The 11248-nt window shown below is 41.8% G+C and overlaps 1 protein-coding gene across 2 annotated transcripts in view; it reads right to left on the bottom strand.

The window, feature by feature from the left end:
* The window catches only part of LMBRD1 (LMBR1 domain containing 1), a 244472-nt gene that overhangs the window by 101332 nt on the left and 131892 nt on the right, over positions 1-11248 (bottom strand). Inside the window, exons 8-9 of one of the 2 annotated variants that reach the window (XM_026654807.1) lie at positions 8418-8543; positions 6593-6748 (exon numbers count right to left, since the gene is read on the bottom strand). In XM_026654807.1, coding sequence (XP_026510592.1) covers positions 6593-6748; positions 8418-8543 — 282 coding nt within the window. The remainder of the gene's footprint in view (positions 1-6592; positions 6749-8417; positions 8544-11248) is intronic. The other variant, XM_026654799.1, reaches the window with a different exon arrangement.

Genomic DNA, 11248 nt, shown 5'->3' with positions numbered 1-11248 from the left:
AGCGGCGAGTTGGTGGCTGACCTGTTCTACTGATCTGGCTCCCAGCCCCTCTCCAAGGGTTGCAGCTGTCTGGAGGTGCTGCCTTCCACACCTTCCTCATTCACACCTCATTCATTCAACAGGGCAATTGACTACAAAGTGGGGGGAAGATCTTATTCTACTTCTAGCAAAAAGAGTTTTCTTTTACCTTAATTATACTACCTTAGGAGCCCGCTATAACGTATTACCAAGGTTCAATACCGCTGTTTCGGTAGGGCGGCGCTGGGGAAGAAGGGTTTGTTTCCGTGGGGCAGGCGGAGCTGGGGGGGGCGTGTTTCGGCAGCTCTGAGGGGGGTTGTTTCCGCGGGGCGGGTGGTGCTGGGGGGGGCGGGTTCGGCGGGGCCGGGGGGTTTCGGCCCTCAGCCGTTTTCTTTGGAGTAATATGGCCCTCGCCGCTTTACGAGTTGTGCAGGCCTGAATTAAACAAATGAACAATAAAGCACCAGGTCCTGATGGCATACCAGCTGAAGTACTGAAAGTGGGGGGAGAAAAACACTAACAAGCTTCATTTGCTACTCCTCAAAGTCTGGCACACCGAAGAAATTCCCACTGACTTACATAATGCTAACATCATCACCATTTTCAAAAAGGGGGATAGGGATGACTGTGGCAATCATCAAGGAATTGCCATCCTCTCCATCGCTGGAAAGATTCTTGCTAGAATCTTACTAAATCACTGTTTTTTCCCTCTTGCAGAGGAAGTATTCCCACAGTGCCTTCAGCACATCACGTGGCACCACTGACATGTTTTTTGCAGCCAGGGAGATCCCAGGAAAAATGTTAACACCACCACCAGGTGTCAAGAGCACCACCAGGAGCTGTATATAGCCTTTATCGATCTGACCAAAGCCTTCAACTGTCAACCATGAAGCTCTGTGGGAAATCATGTCAAAGTTTGGCTGTTGAAGCAAATTTATCACCATTGTAAGACTCCTCCATGACCCAATGACTGCTCCTCCCTGTACAGTGGCTCTACTTTGAGTCCTTTGTCATTCAAACTGGTGTAAAACAAGGTTTGTGTACTAGCACCCACTCTTTTCTCCATTTTCTTAGGAGCTATGAAAACGTTATCCCAAGACTGTCTATCACATCCAATACAGGACTGATGGCAACCTCTTCAACCTTTCTAGTCTCTGTTCCAGAACTAAAGTAATATTGGCAACAATAACCAAATTCCAGTAAGCAGATAATTGTGCTGTAGTTGCACACTCAGGGGAGGATATATAAACAGCCCTTAATTGCTTCTCTGAAGTTTACAAAAGCCTAGGGCTAACTCTGAACATTGGTAAAGCAGAAGTTCTTCACCAGCCAGCTCCCGGTCAATCATCAGATCCAGCAAGGAAGATTTACATTGACAGAGAAGAAATGGAAAATGTAGAATACTTTGCCTATCTTGGCAGCCATCTCACAGAGGGCAGACACAGACATCAAGATTCAGCAAAGAAGCTGCTGTGCCAGCTTTGCCTTTGGCAGATTGTTTCGCCAGGTGCTCAACAATCAAGACATCAGAACACACAACAGACTTTTAGTTTATAAATTAGTGGTAATTCCAACTCTCTTCTGCAGCTGTGAGACTTGGGTAACCTATAGAAAACATCTGAAAAACCTGGAATGCCAGCACCAGCTCTTTCTTTGGAAGATCCTCAACATATAGTGGGAGGATTGCCACACTAATGTCAGTGTCCTCACAGAGGCCAACATCTTCAGTGTTTTTTACCCAGTTTTTTTACCCACAAAAGCTTATGCCCAAATAAATTGGTTAGTCTTTAAGGTGCCACTGGACTCCTTGTTACTTTAAAGACACTCTTAAGATAAACACCAAGAGATGTGGCATCAACACCACTCACTGGGAGACAGTAGCCCAAGATAGGGATAACTGGGCAAGACTTGTCAGAGAGGAAACTATTACTTCTGAGGAAAATCGCCTTGCCCTGGTCGCAGAAAAACACCAGAAAAGAAAAGGACACACAACTGTCAGGCAGTAATTGTGGCCCAACCCTGACTTCCAATACCACCCGCAACAACTTGCCAATAAGTCTGTGGCTCCAGGATCGGACTCCTCAGCCACCAAAGGACCCATAAAAAATAAAACCTGTGAAAGAGATCATCCTCGACTGAGTGATCACCGACGCCGACTGGATAAACTTTTGTAAACCAGCATCTAAATGCTAAATCTACAGGTATTATGGTAAACAGAATAAAGTAAATATAAACTAGATGCAAAAGTCTTATGAGTTTCCTCTACTAAACAAACATACAAATGAAGATTTACAACACAGCAGACAAAGTCTATGCACCATCTACAGAACCTCTCTGTCATTCATGGAGTGAGAGAAGGACATTATCCCCAACCCATGTAGAGTGTGTGTTGTATGGTGTGAAAGTAAGGGCTGACATTTGAAGTCAACCGTGGTCTCCCACCTGAGCAGGAAATAAATGGAAGTAACCAAGGGGTACATACAGGCACAAGACAAGATACTAGAGTTCTTCTGGGAAACGTTTCTCCTGTCCTGAGGAATGGGGATAGTCATTTACCACAAGAAAAAGGCAAACTATCTTCCTCCACTCTGAAGACAGAACTGTTGTGTTCTCACCCTGAATTAAAGGGACTATTTACATTGTTTTTGCTCCCGAGACCTTCGGGAGGAAATGACTGTCTATTTGCTAAACCTCTCTCAAGAGACCCCAGAATTTTAAACAACATCCTAGACTGGCTGTGCTCTTATTTTGGGGGAAAACTGAGCCTGAAAATCCATTAACAATACACATCTAGTATTTTACACTGAAGAAAATAAATATTAGAGCAATTTAAGACCAATTTCTGAACTGTGCTCATTGGACAGTACAGAAATTAATCACATCCCACTATCTCCAGTGAAATGATTGAAATTTTATTTTATAAAACTCCTGACAAATGCTTATTATATGTATATTGTATACTGTAAATACAAATCAAGTATTTAATATAGAATAAATGTTATTCAGTGAAAATAACTACTGTGAAATTAACATCTTATTTTGTATTGTGAATGAAAACAAATGCTATTCTAGAGCCTCCAGCTTTCTCAAATAATCCAAACAAAAAGGAACCCATTCATGCTTTAAACTATTTTCCCCGATAGGACACCTTCACAATATCAAATTATGCTTAATCTTGAAAGAAACTTCTTAGAAGAAAGAAAAAACAAAATAGAATGGTTACTTACCAGGGTCAGAGCCTCCCTCTCCCCCAATATCAAAAAGGCTCCAACAATAAAATAGGTACGTTTCTTCAGTTTGTTGAGAGTTCTAACAAATGACATTAGCTAAGTTCACTCTTATTTTTGACCTTGTGACCATAACCCCTCTTAGCTTTCTATGACTCTTAATATCTCCAGTCTGATACAAGCTTAAGGGTGAGGGAGGATTTTATACTGGAGAAGGCAAGTCGGTATCCTCATAATGATTACTCCTGGGGGAATTCTGTGCCAAAAAATTAGAAATTCTGCACAAAATATTTTAAAATTCTGCACATTTTATTTGTCAAAATAACACAATATAATCAAACCAGTTTCAATTATTTTCATATTTTATTTCAAAATACTGTCAGCAAGTATGTTGGACATCAAAAAAGATTTCCCCCAGGAGTTGAGATTAAAGAAACCCCTATGACAACCCAGTTCCTGTTTCTCTGTTATCCTTTCGTTGGGTGCCTCAGTCTGGGTGTGTCACACATGCCAACTGGGCACATCTTGGGGAAAAACTCTGCCCTTCTGGTCTTTTAGTCTAGTTTTTTCACCCTGTGCCCATCAGGTTACCATATTTCAAGCTCCCAAATAGAGGACACTGCCAGGGGAAGAGTGGGGGAGCTGAAGGGGGTATTTTAGGGTAGTGGAGGGGTTCTGAAGGAGGCTGCATGGGACCACCCAACCCAAACACCCACATCTCCTGCCCGCAGAACCCAGGCGCAGGGCACCCCCTCCCTCCAAAGCCCAGCCACAGGCTCAACTCAGCTTTCTTACTGTCCCATCGGGCCAGTGGCCCTGCCTTTCCTCACCCTTTGTGAGAGCCAAGCAGCCGGGTCTCCTGGGCCTGCTCCTGCCCCCGAGCAGATAAGGATCAGGCCTGGCAGCCAAAGTGCAGAGAGCTGCGGGGCCTCCAGCCCCATCGGATTGGGCGCTCCACTCACTGTGGGGCTGCGACCCAGAGGTCCCTTCCCTCATTCAGGGCATGCTGGGAACTGCAGCCCACCCACACCAGCACATTGCGAACTGGGTAGCTGGGCTCTGCCGTGTGTAGCAGCCCCTATACCTTCTATCTCATAGAACTGGAAGGGACCCCAAAAGGTCATCGAGTCCAGCCCCCTGTCTTCACTAGCAGGACCAAGTACTGATTTTTGCCCCAGATCCCTAAGTGGCCCCCTCAAGGATTGAACTCACAACCCTGGGTTTAGCAGGCCAATGCTCAAACCACTGAGCTATCTCTCCCCAGCATCTCTGCAGTTTTCAAGGCCAGTGGTTAGGGACACTACAAATTGCACAACAAACAGCGTATTTCTTGATCTGCTTGCTACCACTGCTACCTGTAGGGACCAAAAAATTAAAGAGCTAGGAGAGCACTTCCCATTTCACAATACAGAGCAGAGAGTCATGAGTGAGAATCCTTATCCTATAAGGATGCTAAGAATTTCAAGCCCTCACAAGACTCTAGAACCTGATGTCAGAGCAAGGTCCAAGTCTCTCAGTCCCAGGGTATCAGCTGTGGCTAAATCATCTGGATCATCCTAAACTCCAGGACAGGCAGCAGTCTTGATATCTAAAGCTTGAGAAGGCAGCATGAAAGCACAGAGAATGTTTAGGTGCTGAATGAAAGGCTCTGGAGAGATGGCAGCAGACAGAAGAGGAGAAGCAGCTCCAGAGAGCTAAGAAAGAAGGCTGTGTAGAACAGAATAAAATGGTCTGCTCCAAAAGCTGCTATGAACACTGCTATGCAATCAGAGTGCTTCTGGGGGGGAAGAGCTCTAGCTAGGACTAGCTCAAATACCCAAACAGGGAAAGGCTGCCCACCCAGCCTACTTAATGCTCCAACAGAAATCCTTTCCTCACTCTCCATAAAACTGCATACATGGAAGCAAAGCTACTAATTCATACCAGTGGGAAAGACCATGGCTAGCAATTTGGGGCTCCCACTCTCCACAACCAGGCAGACAGATCCACAGAATCAGACCAGGAACTAAGGTGTAGGGCACTCAGGACAGAGAAGACTGAACACTAAGATCTGGGAAGGGAGAATTAGATGGAGTAGCAGCTGCCAACAAGAAATCACAAATCCCTCAGAGCTAAAGCTGGCAGCTGAAGCGAAGAGAGACAAAGCTGCACCCCCTGTTTCCTCAAAGGAGGGCCAACATGGAACACAGTCAGCGTCTACGATCAAGCAGGCAGGCTCCAGGGCATACTCCCTGCAGATCTCACCCCAGAAGACGGATAGAGGTAGTGCACATAATGGGGCTAGTGAGCTCCTTTGTCCTAACTTCTGCTTTTTTTCTGTCTTCAGGCCTAGGGGAAGAGAGAATTAGAAGCTGGAAAGATGAGACATGGATTCCATGTGTCCAACAAGAAAAGGCATAGAAAACTGGAACATGGAGGCAATGACTCAGTTCTTTTCTTCCTTACTATGGCTTATGATGCTAAGAAGCATCTTGCAAGGACCATTTTCTCTTTGCAGGACAGTGATATCTGAAACTCTTAATTTGGGAGGTTTCGAATATGCTATAGAATCCATATTTATCAGGTATTTATGCTTGAACAAAAACACTAATGATGCTTAATCAATGTAAGAGTCAAAAGATTAATTTCAACAGTTTTTTGAAACACTCATTAGTTAGGTGGTATAGCATACATACTTACGTATTTACAACCCTTATCATTATAGAGAGAAACACATACTAAACATACCACAGTAGAAGCTGAATGAGTTGGTCAGGAAGCTGCTTATACACAGACATACAAATCAGACCTTATGCCCACAACTAGTTCATATTACTACTTAAATTATCTAGTACTGACTTGGTAATCAGTGCTAAGTGTTAACAGTTTCTTGATTTCACACTGACTAACATAAATTATAAGACTGTTCTTACAATGCACAAGAAAACATTTGTGGTTACACAAAACTAAGTACAGAAGCTACTAGCTTCTATATTGGGATGCTCTCAAAGAGATAATGAAGGCACATTTATCCAATAAAAAGGGACATAAGCTATATTTTTGTTAGATATATATGCGACATCCTATGCATCTTTCAAGGAAGCAATCTACAGATTAAAAGTAACAGGCTACTGCTTCATACAACTTGAGATGCAGTAATAGCCACACAAGAGGCTTCAAGTCATTTTATCGTGTTTTAAGATGTCAGATTTGGGGAAAAACAAAACAAAAAAAATCTATTACCACCAGACTATTTCATCGAATAGCTCATGCGAAGGTGCTAAATGGCAAAGAACAAAAAATTCAGAAATAGTTATTCTACAGTGAAGCAGGCATAAAATGAAAGACTCGGATTTGCTTTTTTTTACTTTTAGAGGTCGCATGGCTCCACAGAACTTTGTCCAGCAGCTTTTCTCAATAAATTCCAGATGTCTCTCTCTCCTTCGAAGTATCCTTAGCCTCTCTTCAAGTTGCTGTAGGTTCCGTCTGTCCCTTGTTGGTAAAGGCCGACCATCTTTGCACTGCTAATCAAAATGGAGGTGTGAAAATAATGGAACAGTTTGTGAAAAATGTATGAAAGAATAAAATTTAACATCTGTATAACAAGCTCTGGCAGCTCTATGAAGTCAGAATTGCATACAAGACTGTAAATCCAGTTTGTAAGAGACTAATTTCATTTTAGCCCATTTCTATTTTTAATACTTTCTTTCCAGCTCTCCATTTTTTCTTCTAGTCAATACAAAGTCAGCTATATTTCACATCTTTTCAAATACATTCCAGAGCAGCACCCTTTAAAGGACACACTCAGCATAAAAATTTCCAAAACACAAATATCAGAATTGTCCCCTTAACCAGTTGAGTTCAGCCACCTCTAACAGTCAAATCCATATTTGGAGATTTCTATATCTGACAAATTCTCAAGAACATTTAACTCCTATGACCTTCAAAATGCTGGGCATGAGTATTTTAATGAATCTGTTTGAGTGTACTTAATATACTGTAGGAGCTAAGCAAGCTAAATATACAATTTTTAATTTGTGAATGCACAGTAATGAGTTGTATGAATATTATAAGCAATAAATCACAAAAAGTATTAGGTAACATATGAACCAATCAACAAGTTGATTTTAACATTAGATAATAACCTGTCTCTTACTACAATTATAGGTTACTTAAGGCAAACATTCTCAGGGATTGAATTTGTCACTATAAAACATATTTTTGATACAAAACAATTAAAAAATGCATTTCTCCATTTAGGAATTTTTCTTTTCTCTCTTTCTTTTTTTTTTTTTTTAATTAAAGGAATCCTTAAACATTGTGATTATGGTGATATCTCAGGTTTTCTGCAGCTCTAATAATTTTTAGACACTTTTAATTGTAACTTTCTGCTAAGAAATTTAAACTGGAAGTCTTTTTAAAAGGATTCAGTAAATTTACTGCTCTTAGTAGCTAAGCAATTGAGCTCTCCTTTTATATACAAGAGATGCTACCCCAAACTGTTCCACCAACATGCCTCAACTGTGACCTGGAAGGACCACCTATAGGGGAGAAAGGTGGTTCAACTTCCAGGTCCATTGAATCATTTGTCTTTCTTCTGAGATTGCTAACAATAGTGTCAACTGAGATGTAAACTCTAAGCAAAAAAAATCTGACTTAAAAAAAAAAAAAAAAAAAAAAAAATCAAATCTGCACACAAGACCAAGTGTCACATACCTATCTACGGCCACAAATTTTCATTTTGAAGTATTCTCATTGCTGAAATCACTTTCTATTTAACACTTTCACCCCATTATATTTTACATGAAACTAAAACTAATTATAACTATTTATTTTGTTCTGAGATCAACAAAATCTGATTTATTTTTTCAGCACCTACAACAAACACTGTCAAGTCATTTTTGTTAGGTACCGTCAGTGAAAACAGAGGCATTCCCTAGTGCACAAGTTAACAGTACATTTTCTGCTATCATACTGAGTATTTTTGACCCAAGTCCCAACACATGGAAGGAATCCATCATCTGGAAGAGAAATTGAGAGAACCTAACTTTGGAAGAATGGAGAATATTAACTTCTGTCTGTCTAACATTGTGAAAATGAGCAGTGATCCAAACATTATACCATAATGAAGTGTTGAGCAACAGGAACACTATAAACAGAAAACTTTGAAATGTTAGGTAACAAACACCAAACCTTTGATTTAATCCTTAGTATATGTTGTTCTACTTCTTCAATATCTTCAGTGTTCTCCAAACGTTCATAAGTAGGACTTCTAGTTCCTTTTATCAAGTTTAGAGGCAAAGCAGACATACCATAAGCCTAAAACAAAACACAAAAAAGTACATTAAAAACCTTTGCAATAGAAACATATATATATATATTTTATCTCACAGCCGTTCTACATGTCACATCCATAAGGAGTCTCCATGTCCTCCTCTTCCTCACCCTTCATTTATTGTTTCCAGCGGAATTCAATATGTCAGATATTATATAAACATAGAAAACAGTCTTTGCAACAGAAAGTAGGTGACAATAATCTAGGTGGTTTTGGACTCCTACTATTCAGGGAAAGCTTCAGAATCACTGAATTTATACTACTCATTTAGACCAGTACTGAATGATAGTCCTGTTTGTGGTTGCCCATTTTTCTTACTAATAAAAATGAAAACCTGAACTAAAGGCAGAGAATCCAGAAATCTGATGTACTGGTACTCATATCTTAGAGAGAAAAATCAATCAGTATTTAAAGAAATAATTAATATTAATGCCATCTGTTAAGTATGCAGACAAAGTTATTTGCTTATTTCAAAAGACTGAAAAATAAATGGTATCCGATTTTACACTTAAAAGTCTTATTACGAGTAGATAAACCCTATGTATTTCAGAATGCCTTCTAACTTCCAGAGAAAAAGTGGCATATGTCATTTTCCAATTTAACATATGGGAAAGGTGTCTTCTTATGCATATTTTCTTTCCATCAGATAATTGACCAGTATGTAGTTGAGGCTAAAAGAGCTAACAAGGAATGATAGAATGGCTGTCATTTGTACATATGAAAGCTACATTGGGGGGGTTGGAGGGGTCTGAGCTCTGGGCTGAGGGTGCGGGCTCCACGTGGGGCCAGAAATGAGGGGTTCAGGATGCGGGAGAGGGCTCTGGGCTGGGGCAGGGGGTTGGGGTGCAGGGGTTATAGGATCTGGGCTGAGGGCTCCAAGTGGAGCCAGAAATGAGGGGTCACGGTGCAGGAGAGGGCTCCGGGCTGGGGCAGAGGGATGGGGTGCAGGGAGGTATGGGCTCTGGGGTGGGGTGCGGGCTCCAGATGGGTCAGAAATGAGGGGTTTACAGTGTGGGAGGGGACTCCAGGCTGGGGCAGGGGGTTGGGGGATAGTAGCAGGTGCAGGGTCCCGGCAGCGATTACCGTGGCTCCCAGGTCCCTGAGGTCCCTAGGTGCATGGGCAGCCAGGGAGGCTCCACGTGCAACACTCCCGCCCACAGGCGCCACCCCTTCAGCTCCCATTGGCCGCGGTTCCTGGCCAATGGGAGCTGCGGAGCCGGCATTCAGGAGGGGGAACTATGCGGAGGCTCCCTGGCTGCCCATGTGCCTACGGGCCGCAAGAACCTGGCAGCTGCTTCTGGGAGCTGCACGGAGCTAAGGCAGGGAAGGAGCCTGCCTTAGCCCAGGGCCCCTGCTACGCCGCTAACCGGACTTTTAACAGCCTGGTCATCACCACCAGGGTCCCTTTTCAACTGGCAGTCCGGCAGAAAACTGTAACCTGGCAACCCTAAAAATGTGGGGGTTCAGATACTACTACTCATCTAAGCTGTGCATCATGGTCTATACGATTTATACCAGTTCTAGGAGGGCATGCAGTGTCTATACTCTGCATACTGCGCTAAGTGTAGATGTATCCTAGGAGGCAAGATTTGAACATACAAACGTACACAGGTCGGCATAAGTAGAGACAGGAAGACAAGATTGCTGAGAAAGGCAGATCAGAAGAAATCCCTGCAGGCTCTCAAGCAAGCCAATTTTGAAGCCTATTCTTTATGTGGTTAACTTGTATTATGTACATTGTATCTTCCTCTCAGAGAGCCAGAAGACTAGCAATATTTCCAGTTCAACATGTGCCTGCAGGGAGACTCAACACTGTTTGTTTGGTTTTGGTAAGGAATACACAACTTAAACCTTCTCAGCTTTCACTGAGTAGGCTGGGAAAATAGACAGATTTAGAGGATGCAACTTCAAAAAATCTGAATAAAAGGAACCTAATTCCATAAAAAGGTGAACAAGACTGAACAAATTGTTTTAAGAGCAACTTATTAGCACTGCACACTTTGACAGTGTTAAGACTAATTTCCTTGAGAATTAATAAGCTACATAGTACAGAAGTCACTGTCTGGCTCCCTGAAGCCTGAGTGACATGTTGCTACAAAATTCTAAATAAAATGATTTGTTTAAAGGCAAAATGAGTAAATCCAGTAATGTCCTTAGGCATAGCAAATACATTTAACTAAATCTTTATTAGAATAATGTTAATCAGCCTAATCTATTTGACAATTCTAGCATCACATAATGTTTTGTGTGCTTGCATTCATATAACTTGTAGGCAGCGGCACCTAACAAAGTGATTCTTAGAGACTAGAGCAGGCTTTATGAGTGATCTGCTCAGAATTTAAAAAGAATTGCATCACAGCTGACAAACATCTCCACCTCCCTCCCCCACAAGGACTGCTTATCAATTCTATTAAGCAAAACCATCTGCAGTAGCACCTTTTGACTATTTCCAATACTGCTACAAATGTCAACAAATCATTATCACTGCATACTGACTGCAGAGGCACACCCACACCACTTTCTTTACCTCTAAAAGAAAAAAATATAATACACAGTTTCAGTCTTTACATTCAAAGTTTTATACTACGGAAGCTATTCCTTAGGGACAGAAGTCTCTGACACCAAAAAAATAGGCAAAAGATGAATTTAGTGCTCTCCAATCATCCTAGGAGATTTTATTAGCTGAAAC

This window comes from Terrapene carolina, unplaced genomic scaffold (assembly GCF_002925995.2).
Source record: "Terrapene carolina triunguis isolate 2854851 unplaced genomic scaffold, T_m_triunguis-2.0 Scaffold42, whole genome shotgun sequence".
Classification (NCBI taxonomy): Eukaryota; Metazoa; Chordata; order Testudines; family Emydidae; genus Terrapene; species Terrapene triunguis.
This window is presented reverse-complemented; position numbering and strand designations above follow the sequence as displayed.